Source organism: Oncorhynchus tshawytscha, linkage group LG05 (genome assembly GCF_018296145.1).
Source record: "Oncorhynchus tshawytscha isolate Ot180627B linkage group LG05, Otsh_v2.0, whole genome shotgun sequence".
NCBI lineage: Eukaryota > Metazoa > Chordata > Actinopteri > Salmoniformes > Salmonidae > Oncorhynchus > Oncorhynchus tshawytscha.
Genome location: NC_056433.1, coordinates 81,272,755 through 81,291,680, shown reverse-complemented (window position 1 = coordinate 81,291,680; position 18,926 = coordinate 81,272,755). Strand labels below are relative to the sequence as shown.

Below are 18,926 nucleotides of genomic sequence, written 5' to 3'. Positions count from 1 at the left end.
TTTTTTTCTCCACCCAAAAACTTGGGATAGGTTGACAGATAATGGCAGGGAAGAATGGAAGTGATGCATCCAGTCGGATCCTTTCTCTCATTGATCTAACATATATATGGAACGTGCTTTAACCCGTCCAGTTCTTTCTCACTAGTGCAAGGATACTGGACCTTAATGAGACATGGGTTTGCTTTGTAAGTAACCGCACTCTATTGGCACTCTGCTTCACTGCTATTGTGTAAAGGCCATGGGATATTCTACTTTTAATTACACATGTAGGATAATAAACATGGTATTCAGCTATCCCATAATACTGTTTAAATAAATTGATGTAGGGCCTATAACATGCAATTGCAGCAAATATATATACTTTATTTGAGACTTGTGTAGCTGCTCAGTCTGTGATCATTTCTGTGGTAGGCTTATGTGTGAAACATGGCTGTGAATAGGCGGTTACCAGGGCATCATACTTCTGTCTCTGAGTGACTGCTGGTTTATGGAAGGTCTGCCTGGTCTTGCCTCTCTGGCATCTGGATCCCCTGGTAACTGTTCCTTAGCAACAAACCCAATAGCAACTGCATCAGCCACAGTTGTCAGCTAGAGGAGGATGAGGAGAGAGGAAGATGGGTTATGATTATGATTATGGAAACATGTAGCATCTTCCCTATACACTTGTTTGGAAACCAATGGGATTTATTGGCTTTATCAGTTACAATTTGAAATGTGTTCTAGTGTAAATGGAAACAGCTAAGCAGTTTTTACTGAAATTGTACTTTTCAGGGACTGTTTATCAGGGACTGTTTACCCCTTTATCAGTTGTGTGTCAGCTAGGAGGTGAACAAAGTGGCACACACTGTTCCCAATGTATCGTGTATAGGGTGCCATCTCCATGGAGACAGCTGGGCTGGTTCATTCACAGTGCAGCACTGTAGGGAGAATATGACCTACACTTAATTCTATGCGTCTTGCAGGGGTATATTTTGGAAGAGTTCTGCTCGCAAAGTATGCTGCATATTCCAATACGTATTAAAGATTTTCTATCGTTAGTAGCAACGGGTCTACATGTTATGTATTGGTCGGCTGGTGGCGGCACTGTTGTGTCGAGAGCTGGTTCTCTCGCACGTCAATCAAGCGGTAGGGGGCAGCTCCATAATGCGGATACAGGACGAGCGTATGGAACAGTTGGACACGCGTGAACTGTGCGCTTTATAGATAGAAACTTGCACATGTAGACACCTGGCGTGCGCGTCTACTATGCGTCCACGGGCACGTTCAAGATGCAATGGAATTGATAAACGCGCCTTTCTTTTAAATTCTAGTAGTCATGTAAACTAGCGGGTGAGAATAGTGCTGCAGACTCAAATTAGATTAGTTTATTGGATTGGCTGCAACAGATTATAGAGCTCCTGTTTCGAAGACGCGGTATACGAGAAAGACGCGTATTATCTAATAATTGTACCCCTGTGGACGTCGAAAAAAATAAGGTAAGAGTCTTCGTTTTTGAGAAACAAGAATGTATGGGTATGAAGCTTGCTGTATGATTATGATGGCATGTTGTGTCAACAGAAGATTAAAAAGGAACGCGCACGGTGGAAATGGACAGATCTGCTAAACCAATTGCGTAACACATTCTCAGAATTTAATTAGCATAAATCAAATACCAAAATGGGATGTGATATGACGTGTGTAAAGTGCCATGGCTGATCTAATGTATCTTGTAAACTGGTGAACAAAGGCGGATAAACATGCTGGCATTCGCTGTGTATTTGTCGCATCAGACGCTCGTTCAGTTTCCCATTCAGACCGGCAGTACGCAGTCTGCGCACGCTCGTTCAGTTTCCCATTCAGACCGGCAGTACGCAGTCTGCGCACGTTCGGTTGTTTTCCATTCTAAGGAATGGAGTCCTAGAAAATGTAATAGTAGTAAAGACAAAAATGGTTCTGTGCACACCCCTATTGCATGATATGTCCTGAGATAATATTGTACATTCCTGGTTGAGGTTTTCAAAATAAGCTTGGATGCTAAATATTTAATGATTTAAAAAAAATAATAATTATAAAACTAGATAAAGAAGACATAGTCATTAAAATAATGTTCCAGACTACCTTTAGGGTGTCTTTTGTGTTTGTCACACCAACTGTGTTTGATTGGTTTTATGACCTACTTTTTTAAAATGATTTGTTTTCAAGACAAAGCTCCTATCCTATAGATTGTTTTGAAGATGTCAACCAGCGATAGGTCAAGTGAAGTGTTGCTTTCTATTGATTGGACCCTCCAGCTGACACCAGTCCATTGGAGGACAAGGAACAAATTCTCAGCAGCATTTAGAAATGACTGTGTTTTTAGTAGCAAATAGACTTCTCTCTTGGTTGGTCAACTTGGGCTCTGGTTTAATACAGAACCTATTGCTTACGATATACATGAATTTACAGCCTGAACACCAGATTTTTGCATCTTATTTAATACCAGTCTATTGCACCAAACTACATGGTGTGGTTAAGAGAGTGGTCAGAAAATGGGGTAGTGATACCAGTGAGACCTTACAGGGCTGCTGTGACTCTGCCGGCGGGCTGCTTTGACTCTGCCGGCGGGCTGCTGTGACTCTGCCGGCGGGCTGCTTTGACTCTGCCGGCGGGCTGCTTTGACTCTGCCGGCGGGCTGCTTTGACTCTGCCGGCGGGCTGCTTTGACTCTGCCGGCGGGCTGCTTTGACTCTGCCGGCGGGCTGCTGTGACTCTGCCGGCGGGCTGCTGTGACTCTGCCGGCGGGCTGCTGTGACTCTGCCGGCGGGCTGCTGTGACTCTGCCGGCGGGCTGCTTTGACTCTGCCGGCGGGCTGCTGTGACTCTGCCGGCGGGCTGCTGTGACTCTGCCGGCGGGCTGCAGGCAGGAGTGTGTTCACAGAGGGAGCGAGCCTTGAGGAGGCCACTGAAGCTATCACTAACTGTATTCATTTATGTGAGGAGATGATTGTTCCTTCCAAAACTGTACATTTATTTTCTAAAAACAAACCCTGGATCACAAAGGACCTGAAAACAACTTTAAATTAAAAGAATATAGCATTTACCACTGGCAACAAGGTTGAGGGTAAACTAATTCAAACCAAATTTAAAAATGCAGATTAAACAGGCTACAAGAGTGTACAAGGAGAAGAAGGCTCTTTCAGGAGAGTAAAGATGCTTCGAGGGGTGTGAAAACACTGGCAGCCCTTAATAACACCCCAACTCTCCCCTTCTCCCCCCAGAAAAGACTGTGTTGACCTGCAGAGAATCTTAACAGTTTTTATTGTAGATTTGACCAACATGACTTTGCAATTGAAAGGGAAAAGCTGATCTCTGACCTATCTAACATGTCTCACACTGTTACAGAATCGTTCAGCTGCAACCAAAAGATGGTGAAGCTGTTTAAAAGGACAAAACATAGAAAAGCACCTGGGCCAGACAACATCAGCGTTCACCTACTTCATGTGTAACTCTGTGTTGTTTTTGTCGCACTGCTTTGCTTTGTCTTGGCCAGGTCGCTGTTGTAAATGAGAACCTGTTCTCAACTGGCCTACCTGGTTAAATAAAGGTGAAATAAAAACAATAATGTGTGCCAGCAACTGGCAGGTGTTTTCTGTGAGCTCTTTAACCTCTCTCTGGCAGAACATTTCATCCCAATAATATGGAAATTGTCCACCATAAGCCCAGCACCTAAAAAGAGCAACCCTTCCTGCAACAATGACTACTGCCCTGTAGCATGAACCTTTTAGTGGTGAAGAGCGTTGAAAGGCTGGTTCTTCCCCGGCTACTAAAGGAAGTATGCTCCTACACAGGCATGCTTCTGTCCCACTAGATGCATGGTATTTCTGTACAGGAAAAGTGGCATCCTTGATAACAAGATGTTGATAGATCCAACTTCTGAGCATGCTGCCACGTTAATGCGCCAGTCAGAACTAGGAAACTCAGAAATGTGCCACTTGCTAACGTGGTTGAATGCGACACGTCTATAACTACAACCATTTAGCAAGTTCGACATTTCTAAATTCCAAATAGGACTTGAATGCGACAGCATCCTCAGAAGTTGGATCTATCAACACCTTGATATCAAGAATGCCAATGTTGCTGTACAGAAATACAATGCATCTTACAGAACAGAAGGAAAGCCTGAAGTCACACCTCTTAGAAGGAGAGGGATTGTTGTTCATGTTTGTTGACCCTTAGCAGGCCTGAGACTGTCAACACTCTGAGGCCATAGTGACTTCTAATCCATCTGATGATGTATGGGCTTTCGTGGGCACCAATCCCTAAGCAGGGATGACAACCCTCTGGTCTGGGCTTATGTAACACTGTCTTAACTACTCCAATGGCAGGAATGCTGTGTGTCGCTACTGCTAGCCTTGCAGAAATTACTGGCCAATTTGTAGGGGTGACAACATTAGCATATCACTGATAGACCAAACTGAGATTTTGACCCCAATTGCTGACTCGGAAGGAAATTGTCTGGAGTTGCCGAAAAGTGTTCACTCTTGTTCCTCAGTGGGTAGACAGTGGGGTGATTTGGATGTGTACAATAAGAATGTGTGATTTTTGCTATTTGTGGCCAGTTTCATGCATGTTATGCTGGGTACATCATAAATAACAGCATTATTGGTCAAGACAGTGGGTGGCAATTTGTCTGAACACTCGTTGCTGTAAGCATATTATTCAGATAAGACCACACGAATGATGTCAACATCAGCTAAATTAATTAAATCAGGAACAGATCCACAGCATAGGAGTAGGAGTGATTAAAAAAAATAATAATAATCTGTGCCAAACCACAAAACAGCCCACGGTTGCAGTTTGTGGGATTAATGTAAGAGGTCCCACTCAGTGATTTGTCATTCAGATTGTTGTGACGAGACACATATCTGAGGGGGTTTCAGGCGCCACTGGAATTCTGAATAATATTAAAGCCATAGTATCTCTATCCCCAGTTATTATGAACACCGAGGGAGACTGCTAGGAAAAGGAGGTGTGGTCTAGAGACAGTATTTTAGGCAGGAGGACGCTATGTTAATCTACAGTGCCTTCAGAAAGTATTCACACCCCTTTGACTTATTGGGGGGAAAAGTGTTACAGCCTGATTTGAAAATGTATTAAGTTGAAACAAAATAATAATAATCACTGGCCTATACACAATACCTCAGGATGGCAAAGTGGAAGGATGTTTTTTGAAATTTTAACAAATTACTTCAAAGTTAAAGCTGAAATGTCTTGAGTCAATAAGTATTCAACCCCTTTGTTATGGCAAGAATAAATGCATTCAGGAGTAAAAATGTGCTTAACAAGTCACAATTTAATTAAAAAATATATATATTTCACCTTTATTAAACCAGGTAGGCCAGTTGAGAATAAGTTCTCATTTGCAACTGCGACCTGGCCAAGATAAAGAAAAGCAGTTTGAGACATACAACAACACAGAATTACACATGGAATAAACAAACATACAATCAATAATAAGTTGCATGGATTCACTTTGTGTGTAATAATAGTGTTTTACATGATTTTTGAATGACTACCTCCTCTCTGTACCCCACACATACAATTATCTGTAAGGTCCCTCAGTCGACCAGTGAATTTCAAATACAGATTCAACCACAAAGACCAGGGAGGTTTTCCAATGTCTCGCAAAGAAGGGCACCTATTGGTAGATGGGTAAAATAAAAAAAAGTAGACATTGAATATCCATTTGAGCATGGTGAAGTTATTATTTACACTTTGGATGGTGTACCAATACACCCAGTCACTACAAAGATACAGGCATCCTTCCTAACTCAGTTGCCGGAGAGGAAGGAAACCGTGCAGTGATTTCACCATGATGCCAATTGTGACTTTAAAACATTTTAATGGTTGTGGTTATCAGGATAAGGTAAGACCCAGATGCAGACCGTGTCGAAGTAACAATGTTTAGTACAGTAACAGAGGCAAAGATACAGGACGGCAGTCGGGCTCAGGGTCAGGCAGAGTGGTCGGCGGGTGGGTTCTGCATCAGGACAGGCAGGGGTCAAAGAAAAAAAGAAAGGCTGGGAAAAGACAGGAGCTGACAGGACAAACGCTGGTAACAGACAAACAGAAAACACGGGTATAAGTACACAGGGGATAATGGGGAAGATGGGTGACACCTGTAGGGGAGTGGAGACGAGCACAAAGACAGGTGAAACAGATCAGGGCGTGACAGTGGTAGGAGAAAACTGAGGATGGATCAGCAACATTGTAGTTACTCCACAATACTAACCTAATTGACAGACTGAAAAGAAGGACACCTGTATGGAATAAAAATATTACAAAACATGCATCCTGTTTACAACAAGGCACTAAAGTCATACTGCAAAATTAAATTGGCAATGCAATGAACCTTTTGTCCTGAATACAAAGTGTTATGTTTGGGGCAAATCCAGTACAACACATTACTGAGTACCACTCTCCATATTTACAAGCATTGTGGTGGCTGCATCATGTTATGGGTGTGCTTGTAATTGGTAAGGACTGGGGAGTTTTTCAGGATAAAAAATAAATGGAATGGATCTAAGAATAGGCAGAATCCTAGAGGAAAACCTGTTTCAGTCTGCTTTCCATCAGACACTGAGAGATGAAGGACAATAACCTAAAACACAAGGCCAAATCTACACTGGAGTTGCTTACCAAGATGACAGTGAATGTTCCTGAGTGGCCGAGTTACAGTTTTGACTTAAATCTACTAGAACATCTATGGCAAGACCTGAAAATGGTTTTCTAGCATTGATCAACAACCAATTTGACAGAGCTTGAAGAATTTTGAAAATAGTAGGCAGGTGTTGCACAATCCAGGTGTGGAAGCTCTTAGAGACTTACCCAGAAAGACTCACATCTGTAATGGCTGCTTCTACAAAGCATTGACTCAGGAGTGTGAATACTTATGTAAATGAGATATTTATGTATTTTATTTCAATAAGTGTGCAACAATTGAGAAAAAAATATATTTAATCCATTTTGAATTCAGGGTGTAACACAACAAAATGTAGAATAAGTCAAGGAGTGTGAATACTTACTGAAGGTACTGTATATTCTACCTTGACCTGACATGACTACTTATTAACAGTAAGGTGTATGGTCTGTGATAGATATATAATAAGCTATTAAATATGTACTTGTATATAATAACTTATTACGTCTTTAACACAGTATAGGTGTTTACGTTCTGGCCTTTCCGAACATACACTGAGAGAAAACGGAGGGCAACACCACAGTAGTCAAGGACAGGGACACGTTTGCTAGCAAGGCAAACCTTGTCCCGGACTTAGGATGTTCAAACCTGATGTGTCTGACATCAAGGCCTACAGATATCACAAAACACATAGCACTGTGTGGGAAGTGGAAGTATGCAATAAAGAGAGGGAAAAAGAGGAGAGGAATGATATGTGAAATGTTTTACTATAATCCTCCTAATCCAACCACAGTGACCAGTAGGGCTGAGGTTGAACAGTCTGTATTTGCACAATGAGCACTCGGCATAGACGTCTAGTTTTGATTCACATTTGGTTGAGTTGTCAACTAACGTGAATTCAACTTGAAATCAACAAATCATTTCACCATGTCATTGGATTTAGGTTCAAAGTTGGGTGTGAAAAAACGATGTGTAGGTGCATGTGTGAATGCATGTAATCTTCTCTTCATTCAGAGTAGTCCCACTCCCCCAAAAACTTATTCTGGAAGACACCGAGTGTACCCATTGTCACACTGTAGCTGGCTTTAACTCAACCATGGGCTATTGCTGTCCTTTTCTATGAATACCCATAAGGCCTTGCTAGAGGAAGAAGCTTCATATAAGAGCCTATGATAAGCCACGCCTGAAGGAAGATTGACAAGCTTTAACTAGTCACCGACGTGTCTACGTAGTCACTCTTCCATTGCTGAGATATTGTGTGTTCATTATTCTGTGGTACTTAGACTAACCTTGCCTCTGAAGGCTTTAGAATAGGGATTATCCTACTAGCGTGTGTGTGTGTGTGTAGTAAAAAAGCAGGCATTATTATTACCCTCATGAGTCATATGCAATAGATGTTTATGTGTGTGTTTTTGTGTGTGTGTGTGTGTGTGTGTCTGTGCATGCGTGTGTTGGTGTATGTTTCCCTCCAAGGGCAGCCATGCTGACCACCTTAATGGACGGCCTCCTCTGCTGCCTGACAGGGAAGTCGGCCAACGTCGTGGTCCCCATAGAAACCTCGGAAGCCGCCGACGGCTACGAGTTCGTGGAGGTCAAACCGGGTCGTGTCTTGAGGGTCCGACACATCATCCCGGAGCGGGAGGTGGTGGACGAGCCCAGGGGCCCTGGGGGAAGCGTCCACCGTAAGAGGAAGATCACAGTGTACCGTAATGGGCAGCTACTGATAGAGGACCTGGGCGACGCGGCGAGACAGGAGCTTTTACACGCTCAAAATGGAGACACACAACCCAACTGTACCGTAGAGGTGGAGCTCGCAGACCCATTGTCCAATCCAACTCCCACCGCTGACCCCAAAGCGGACAAGACCGGGTCAGTGGTTGGAACAGGGGGAGCGGCGACATCTCCAGCCCCGACCCTCGGATCAGCCCCAGATCTGACCCAACAGCCCCGGAAGCGGCGGCGGAAGCCCAAACGCACAGTGGTGATTGACAGCGAGAGGAAGATCACGTCGTGTAAGGGGACACACGCAGACGTGGCAGTATTCTTTGTGCACGGCGTGGGCGGTTCCCTCGACATCTGGGGCAGCCAGATGGACTTCTTCTCCCGTCTGGGCTATGAGGTCATCGCGCCTGACCTGGCGGGTCACGGGGCGAGCTCGGCACCTCAGATCGCGGCAGCGTACACGTTCTACGCCCTGGCTGAGGACATGAGGGCCATCTTTAAGAGATACGCACGGAAGAGGAACATCCTCATTGGACACTCCTATGGGTAAGAAGACTGAAGTGTGTTCGCTACAGACACTACATAATGAACGCCAGATAATGAACGCCACATAATGAACACTACATAATGAACGCCACATAATGAACGCCAGATAATGAACGCCAGATAATGAACGCCACATAATGAACGCCACATAATGAATGCCACAAAATGAACGCCACATAATGAACGCCACATAATGAACGCCACATAATGAACGCCACATAATGAACGCCACATAATGAACGCCACATAATGAACGCCACATAATGAACGCCACATAATGAACGCCACATAATGAACGCCACATAAGGAACGCCACATAAGGAATGCCACATAATGTCTCTGTCTTTTGATCTCTGATTACCATTTATCTTTCCCCTCTCTCTCTGTCTCTGTCTCTCTCTGTCTCTCTGTCTCTGTCTCTGTCTCTGTCTCTGTCTCTCTCTCTCTCTGTCTCTCTCTCGCTGTCTCTCTCTCGCTGTCTCTCTCTCTCTGTCTCTCTCTCTCTCTGTCTGTCTCTCTCTCTCTGTCTCTCTCTCTCTCTGTCTCTGTCTCTCTCTCTCTCTGTCTCTCTCTCTCTGTCTCTCTCTCAATTCAATTCAATTCAAGGGCTTTATTGGCATGGGAAACATGTGTTAACATTGCCAAAGCAAGTGAGGTAGACAACATACAAAGTGAATATATAAAGTGAAAAACAACTCAAATTAACAGTAAACATTACACATACAGAAGTTTCAAAACAGTAAAGACATTACAAATGTCATATTATATATATATATATATATATATATATACACAGTGTTTTAACAATGTACAAATGGTTAAAGATAAAAACACAAGATAAAATAAATAAGCATAAATATGGGTGTATTTACAATGGTGTTTGTTCCTCACTGGTTGCCCTTTTCTCATGGCAACAGGTCACAAATCTTGCTGCTGTGATGGCACACTGTGGAATTTCACCCAGTAGATATGGGAGTTTTTCAAAATTGGATTTGTTTTCGAATTCTTTGTGGATCTGTGTAATCTGAGGGAAATATGTCTCTCTAATATGGTCATACATTGGGCAAGAGGTTAGGAAGTGCAGCTCAGTTTCCACCTCATTTTGTGGGCAGTGAGCACATAGCCTGTCTTCTCTCGAGAGCCATGTCTGCCTACGGCGGCCTTTCTCAATAGCAAGGCTATGCTCACTGAGTCTGTACATAGTCAAAGCTTTCCTTAATTTTGGGTCAGTCACAGTGGTCAGGTATTCTGCCGCTGTGTACTCTCTGTGTAGGGCCAAATAGCATTCTAGTTTGCTCTGTTTTTTTGTTAATTCTTTCCAATGTGTTAAGTAATTATCTTTTTGTTTTCTCATGATTTGGTCTCTCTCTGTCTCTCTCTCTGTCTCTCTCTGTCTCTCTCTCTGTCTCTCTCTCTCTCTCTCTCTGTCTCTAGTGTGTCGTTCTGTACGTTCCTGGCCCATGAGTACCCAGACCAGGTCCACAAGGTAGTGATGATAAACGGAGGAGGTCCCACAGCACTGGAGCCCAGCCTCTGTTCCATCTTCAACCTGCCAACCTGTGTGCTGCACTGCCTGTCCCCCTGCCTGGCCTGGAGCTTCCTCAAGTAACACACAGTGTGTGTGTGTGTGTGTGTGCGTGTGCCTGTGCCTTCCCTCCCAGTCATTCACATTCCATTCAGCCGGCTCAATGCTACATGATACTTTTTGCCCTATACACATCATGAGTTTGCTACAACCTAGCCTACAAATTAAAGTTTATAATGTAGGTGCACAGGTCGAGAGACAAATTGGAGCAATTACGGTGACAGACAGTGACACATTCAATACCGCCATGCACACTTTTGCCTTCATCTAGCTGATCTGGGGTGTAATCTTTAGTCCAAACAGTTGCAAAACGATTTGCAAATAAAATGATTCAGTTAGGTCCCTCCCCATTTCATTCCTTTGAATATATTTTTTGCTACAGAATCTGCGGAATGGCCTCCCCAGTGGCGCAGTGGTCTAAGGCACTGCTAGCTGTGCCACTAGAGATCCTGGTTCGAGTCCAGGCTCTGTCGCAGCCGGCTGTGACCGGGAGACCCATGGGACAGTGCACAATTGTCCCAGCATCGTCTGGGTTAGGGGAGGGTTTGGCCGGCAGGGATGTTCTTGTCCCATCGGCGACTAGCAACTCTTGTGGCAGGCCGGGCGCAATGCCCTATGGGAGTTCAGTGATGGGACAAGACTGGAACTACCAATCGGATACCATGAAATTGGGGAGAAAAAGGGGTAAAAAATAAATAAATGTTAAAATAATAATGAATCTGCGGGATGAATACACCCCTGATCACACACAGTTCACGTTCATAGTAACCACATACAGCATCATCACATCCACATGCTCTCCTCTCATCTTTCCCTTCACTTGTAGACTTCAGTGCACAATATAACAGTTGTCTGTGATCCGGCGCAAAAACCTCTCCAAGCCAAACCGTCATACCATATCCACTAACCCAGGGCTACCAACTTTTGAAGAAATCATGAAGTGAGATTTGCTATGCAAATTTCATTGACCCCTGGCACAACCCCTAGACGGAGGTCTGGGGTCCTTCCCGGGGAAAACATTAGTTTTATAGCTAATTTCCATATTTTGACATGTTTTAGGCCTATGACCAGGGTGGAAAATAGAAATACCTTTTCTCTCTTTGTTTCCCAAGAGCTGGATGTTTAAAAATGTTCTAGTTATAACAATTAATTTCTCAAAATCACCCAGCCTTCAAGAAAAATCGAATGGATCGATACTCAGATGGTTTATGCCTACTAGTTCAAGATCGTTGCCATCATCTTGTGATCAAAATGTGATGTGTTTATGAGCTGTGAGTCCCCCTACCATCTCTGCCTAGCATGTGCACAATACTAAAATGTCAACAATGATATTTTGTATGTCTTATTCAAAACTGATCATGAATAGCTTCAAAAATACATAGCCTCATATAATTCATTTTCAAAGACACAAGTAGACATTTCAGATTTCAAATATGTGATGACACTGGCAAAATTTGGAAGAAGTGGATTAACAGTAGTGTTATTGCTGACAAGCACACTAATTACCCTATATTGTAGGCAATTATTAAGGATAGGAATTCCACTGATCAGACTAAATAAAGTAAATAGATAATAAAATCTTCTTTAGACAAGATGACCCTAAACCCTAACCAAATGTTTTCAATATTTATTGCCCCGCCCCCGCCCCACCTCTAGAATTAAACACTTTTGGGTTCATAATCTGTGTGGCATAATCAATTTCATACTTCCGCATCAGGTAACCCGACCAAACTTCCCTGATAAAACATACTGTAGGTCTGTCTGCTGCCTTTTCGTTGTCACAGTCGAAATACCAATCACCAAACGAGGAGCCCAATGCAAGTGATGATTAAATCGACTTTAGTACATGCTGTCAAAGGGCTGCATTCTGGGACGGGAGTAACGGCAACCTCATTTTGTTGATCACATTGTACATAAAACAGCTCTACCGTGCTGCGCTTTTTACCGTTTTATAAACTCTGCGGAGAACGTTATCTTCCATTCAGCATTTTGGAGCGTTTCTTTAAAATGTGCATCCAATCCACTCGATTCCTTACATAACTAGACCTATCATATGCTTCAATGCGTCGCGGTTCACAGTGCTGTGACAGGACAATGAAACCGGATCCGCTCGCGATGTTACATTGCAGGCTCAGGCGCTCCGATTTCAGAACACCTTGGAGGCAGCACAGTTAAAAAGCTAACGCGCTGACTTATAAGAAAAATGAAAACAGCACTTTTCTATGCGGGAGATAAAACTATATATACAAAAGTATTTGGACACATTTTCAAATTAGTGTATTCAGCTATTTCAGCCACACCCGGTGCTGACAGGTGTATAAAATAAAGCACACGGCCATGCATTCTCCATAGACAAACATTGGCAGTAGAATGGCCTAACTAAAGTGCTCACATTTCTGCCCTGCTAGAGCTGCCTCAATCTACTGTTAGTGCTGTTTTTGTGTAGTGGAAACCTCCTAGGATCAACAACGGCTCAGCTGCGAAGTGGTAAGCCACACAAACTCACAGAACGGGAGCGCGTAAAAAATCTTCTGTCCTTGGTTGCAACGCTCACTACCGAGTTCCAAACTGCCTCTGGAAGCAATGTCAGCGCAAGAACTGTGTCCATGGCGCCGAACAGCCGCACTCAAGCCTAAGATCACCATGCGCAATCTAGCGTTGGCTGGAGTTGTGTAAAGATTGCAGCCATTGGACTCTGAAACAGTGGAATCGCGTTCTCTGGATTGATAAATCACACTTCACCATCTGGTAGTCCGACAGATGATTCTGGGTTTGGCAGATGCCAGGAGAACGTTTCCTGACCGAATGCATAGTGGCAACTGTAAAATTTAGTGGAGGAGGAATAATGGTCTGGGGCAGTTTTTCAAGGTTCGGGCTAGGCCCCCTTAGTTCGCTACAGCATACAATGACATTCTAGACTTTTTAGAATTCTGTGCTTCCAACTTTGTGGCAACAGTTTGGGGAAGGCCCTTTCCTCTTTCAGCATGACAATGCCCCCGTGCATAAAGCGAGGTCCGTACCGAAATGGTTTGTTGAGATTGGCGTGGAAGAACTTGACTGGCCTGCACAGAGCCCTGACCTCAACCCCATCGAACACCTTTGGGATGAATTGGAACGCCGACTTCGAGTCAGGCCTAATCGCCCAAAATCAGTGCCTGACCTCACTAATGCTCTTATAGCTGAATGGAAGCAAGTCTCATCAGCAATATTCCAACAGCTAGTGGAGGCTGCTGTAGCAGCAAAAGGGGGGACCAACTCCATATTAATGCCCATGATTATGTAATGATATATTTGACAAGCAGGTGTCCATATACTTTTGGTCATGTAGTGTATATAAGAGGTGTGGCATGTGAAGAGGGTCAAATGTGTGAGAGTTGGCAGCTCTGGCCAACCGCTACATTGTTGTCACCATGTTAACGTTATAGTTCATTCAAACTTCTTCGGGATCAGTGTCCCTTCCACGGGATGGTTGAGCTAACATTGGCTAATGCGATTAGCATGAGGTTGTAAGTAACAAGAACATTTCCCAACATTTCCCATATCTGATATTGGCAGAAAGCTTAAAATCTTGTTAATCTAACTGCTCTGTCCAGTTTACAGTAGCTATTACAGTGAAAGAAAACCATGCTATTGTTTGAGGAGAGTGCACAGTTTTGAACACAAAAAGTTATTAATAAACAAATTAGGCACATTTGGCAAGTCTTGATACAACATTTTGAACAGAAATGCAATGGGTCATTGGATCAGTCTAAAACCTTGCACAGACATTGCTGCCATCTAGTGGCCAAAATCTAAATTTCAGCTGGGCTGGAATAATACATTATGGCCTTTCTCTTGCTTTTCAAAAATGATGGTACAAAAAAAATACAAAAGAACAGTTGTATTTTTTCTTTTATATTATCTTTTACCAGATCTATTGTGTTATATTCTCCTACATTCCTTTTTCCACATTTCCACAAACTGCAAAGTGTTTCCTTTCAAATGGAACCAATAATATGCATATTCTTGCCTCAGGGCCTGAGTTACAGGCAGTTAGATTTGGGCATGTCATTTTAGGCAAAAATTGAAAAAAAAGAGTGAGGATCCTTTTAACAAATTAGAATTGATGCGTTAGTAAACCCACAATCCAATACATGTGTACAATCACGCAGTGCAGTGTACAGCAAGCAGTTACCCCGGTGGCAATACTTTTATAAAACCGAAAGCTTACCTTGACATGCAGTGTTGGATAGCCTTAGCCAGCTAGCTAACATAAATAGCATTCCACTCTGTTTGAGTCAGGTTGTTGAGTAGGCTAAATTAGCTGCATTAGCTAGTTGTTGAGTAAGTGAAAAGTAAACTCAGCAGACAAAATACAAAAACATCTCTCTCTCTCAAAATGTATTTGTTCAAAACTGTTCAACTATTGTCTTTCAAAGTGCTAGCTAGCTGTAGCTTATGCTTTCAGTACCAAATTAACTATCTGATCCTTTGATTGGATGGACAACATGTCAGTTCATACTGCACAAGCTCTGGAGGATGAAAGTTGTCATAATTACTGTGTAAGTCTATGGATAGGGTTGAGAACCATGGTTTTGTATTGAAGTCAATGTAGCAGGGAAAATAGCTGTCCTCTGGCTACACCATGGTGCTACCCTACAGAGTGCTGTTGAGGCTACTGTAGACCATTGCAAAAAAAGTGTGTTTTAATCAGTTATTTGGTGACATGTATTTTGTCAAGTTTTATCTGAAAAGGATAACTTTTTAAAATGGCATTTACCAAGTAGGATGGTCCACCCCATCCTCCTCTGAGGAGCCTCCTCTGCTCCCAGGCCTACTTCAATACAGTCAAACTTCTGTACAAAAAGCTTTCAGCCTACTGTATGTTGTTCAAGTATGATTTCTTATGCTCCTCCACTCACTCTTTCCTCTTCCTCTTCCTCTGCCTCTGTGTCAGGGCTGGGTTTGCCCGTCAGGGTGCGAAGGAGAAACAGCTGTTGAAAGACAACAATGCCTTCAACGTGTCCTCCTTCGTGCTGCGTGCCATGATGAGTGGTCAGTACTGGCCAGAGGGCGACGAGGTATATCATGCAGAGATCCCAGTGCCCATCCTGCTGGTGCATGGCATGTACGACAAGTTTGTTCCCATAGAGGAAGATCAACGCATGGCGGAGGTGAGTGGGAAACCTTAACGCCAACTCTAACCCTACCTTTAAACCTAACTCTATGCCTAGCTTTAAAACATAAAACCTGAACCTAATCTAACCTCCCTGCCTCCGCTCAGATCCTGTTGCTGGCCTTCCTGAAGATAATCAACGAGGGCAGTCACATGGTGATGATGGAGTGTCCCGAGAGTGTCAACACCCTCCTGCACGAGTTCTTCCTCTGGGAGCCTGACTCCCCACCCAAATCTAAACCCTGTCCCGAAATCGCCACCAAGAGACCCGAAACCGCCAAGATCCCCACCGCATCCAACGGAGGAGCAACGCCAGAAAGCAAAGACGAGACCAAATAACCCAGAGGGGGATGTGTGGTATTAACTCCAGTCAAAGCAGACACAGACAGTGTCCGAACATTGCTGGTTGTCCTAGGCTATGTCTCCTAAGGTGCAGGGAGCTGGTTTGAGCTGGTCTGGGCTGGTTTTAAACTGGTCTGAGCTGGTTTGAGGTGGGATTTGAGGAGGTGGAACACAGCACACAGGGTCAGACGGGCCCATTTTTGGGTCTGAGCCACAAAAGAAAGGAAGGGCAGGAGAGCTGGCAGGTATGGATGGACAGAGTGACGTATCAGATGACAACAAGGGGGAGGTCTATTGTATTATTCCTGGTCCTGTTCTGATTAACTGGTCCCTGGCTGGGACTGGAGACAGGTGGGAGTGAACATTTTTGAGAAGCTCTGAAGAGGTGCTGAGTTGGAGAGGATGGTCATGGTGAATCTGGTAATGGTTTTGGTTTTGGTTGTGTGTTGCTGCTTTGTGGTACCAGTACCCAGGTCTAGACTCAGTCCCATGTGATGGCTTGTCAGTTGCCTAACCGCGTGGAAATGTCAGAGTATGGGTGGATCAGAGAGGGAACAATAATATATTCAACGGGATCAAGTGACACGGGAAACGTTGATAGCCAAGAAGACTGCTTGTTAGGCCCAGATTCAGTCAGTTCCAGCGCTAACCGGCCCAAACGGACAACTGCTGCATAGCTGTTTCTTTGTTTTTGTTTAGGCGATATTGGAGGTGTCTCTGCGTTGGAACTGTCAAATCTGTGAGCAGCTGCTCTCGTCGTCATAGTCACAAAACCACACCCGTTCTTAAATCCCCCCCTGCATTAGGAGGTTCAGAAATAACGAGGATTTCTATCAGCCTTAGAGGTGTAGATTACAACACATTCCTGTGTTCCAACTTGTAACAAGGCTGCATGGGGTTATTACTAATCCAACTCGGCACATCCAATGGTAATGTCCACGATAGGGAGAACGCCAGGAGCCGCTTGCTGATTCGACAGCTCCAACGCTGTTACACCTCCGACAGGCAGAACTGATCTGAATCTAGCCCCCTATACTACTCACGCCAACGGGTAGACAGAAACCCCAGAACTAACTTCTGTTTCCTTACAGTACTTCTGCACATGGGGGTTAAATGTTATGGATGACGATCAACGGTGCTTTTTGAGAACTAGCCTACTACATTTTATTTATGCAGCATTCATACAGTATTTAAAAGCACTTCCCCGTCAGAAGGATTACAACAGGCAGGCTAACTATGTTATGCTATATCTAAAGATGCAGAGTAACAACTTTGAGGGACCGGAGTAAGACCCATGTTTGACTGTCCTACAAAGTTTCCTTGTGTATTTTATGGGGGAAACAAATATGTTTCCTTATTAGCTGCAGGTTACCTAGGAAACACACAGGGGCAGATGTGTGTTTTGGACCCCTTTTAAGAAGGAGAATTGTACTGAATCCTAGCGTTATATTTCTCACCAAAACTATGCTAAACAATTATGATCGTTTGTGGGTTTTCCAGGTAGAAGTGATATAAGCTCTGAAAATGATATTGCTCCACCAAAAATTGCTTACAACCTGAGAATTCTTCAGTGCCACATAGCCGGTCTTCTCTGTGGTGTAACTAGCATCCCATTGATAAGTGTCACAAAGACTGTGTTGAATAACAGTGTATTAAATACTGAATCAATCCCTAGCACTGATGATCTGCACTGCAGCGCTCTAGAAATGTAAAGGCAATGTTCCCACATTCATGGTAAACACTGCATAAGTCGGTTCAATTGGAAATGACCTTCCAATTTAAGTTGAGCCACAGCGCGGATCTTCAGCGCCACGGATGGAATTAACCCCTTACTCTTTAGCTAGGTGTGCACCAGTGGAGGCTGCCAAGGGGAGGACGGCTCATAAGAATGTCTGGAATGGAGCGAATGGAATGGCGTCAGACACCCGGAAACCATGGAAACCATGTGTTTAATACCATTCCACTGATTCCATTCATTACCAAGAGCCCGTCCTCCCCAATTAAGGTGCCACCAACCTCCACTGAATGATGCCCTTCACCTGTATTCCACAGGACAGGCGGTGGCAGGTTGATCTCCTGTCCAATAAGACTGTTACTGAAACTATTTGGTTTAACTCTGGTTTTAGCACTGCAACAGTCCAGTTACTTCAAAACGATCACTATCCCATTTCCGTTTGTCGATCTCTGCAATGGAGCAGTGCAAAGCCCTCTGTTACTGTTGGTTATGGAAAAGTCAGTGTCAGTGGAGGCTGCTGAGGGGAGGACGGCTTATAATAATGGCTGGAACAGAGCGAATGGAATGGCATCCAACACCTGGAAACCATGGAAACCATGTCATTGTTGTATTTAATACCGTTCCGCTGATTCTGCTCCAGACATTAACACGAGCCCGTCCTCCTCAATTAAGGTGCCACCAACCTCCTGTGGTCAGTAGGTCACCCACGAACAACAATATGCATTTTGAAAACATAACACTTAACATGGCCGTGAGTATACTTTTGATAAAATATGCAACTTTTACAAGCAAATAATGATGCTTATATAGGTATTGATGCTGAAAAAAATGAGTGAACAGGAGTGAATTAAATTGAGAATTGAGTTCTCGCTAGTCAGATGGGTTTAGCTTTATGATCCTCAGTCATGTTCTCAGTGGAACATCACTAAGTATTTTAAATCTGAATGGTTCTGAATCTGTGTCAACTATCAGTATCACATTTGTGCCCTTGTGCATCTTAAATGTATCACTGTGTTCGCCTTTGATATTGATTTCAGCAATGAAGTGCTGGAAGAATGTTCAGTTCACCAAAAATAAAATATGAGGAATATTATACCATGCAATCATTTTACATGTTTTTAAAGCCAGTTGTGTTACAAATATATTTTCTGTGTTAAAATTATATGCAGTTTCAAGCTACAAGTA

General features: G+C 43.6%; 1 protein-coding gene across 1 annotated transcript; it reads left to right on the top strand.

The window, feature by feature from the left end:
• The first annotated feature begins 64 nt into the window (after nucleotides 1-64).
• On the top strand, nucleotides 65-18,834 carry abhd8b (abhydrolase domain containing 8b). Its single transcript, XM_024404733.2, has 5 exons — nucleotides 65-185; nucleotides 8,130-8,924; nucleotides 10,359-10,529; nucleotides 15,446-15,662; nucleotides 15,773-18,834. The coding sequence occupies exons 1-5, from the start codon at nucleotides 166-168 to the stop codon at nucleotides 16,001-16,003; spliced, it is 1,434 nt and encodes a 477-aa protein (XP_024260501.1). The 5' UTR covers nucleotides 65-165; the 3' UTR covers nucleotides 16,004-18,834.
• The last annotated feature ends 92 nt before the right edge of the window (nucleotides 18,835-18,926 follow it).

Excerpts from the sequence above, each read along its gene's own strand:
- abhd8b (XM_024404733.2), top strand. The coding sequence starts at position 166 with ATGAGACATGGGTTTGCTTT. Across the intron at positions 186-8,129 it reads ATGAGACATGGGTTTGCTTT|GGCAGCCATGCTGACCACCT; the intron begins GTAAGTAACCGC and ends TTTCCCTCCAAG. Across the intron at positions 15,663-15,772 it reads AAGATCAACGCATGGCGGAG|ATCCTGTTGCTGGCCTTCCT; the intron begins GTGAGTGGGAAA and ends GCCTCCGCTCAG.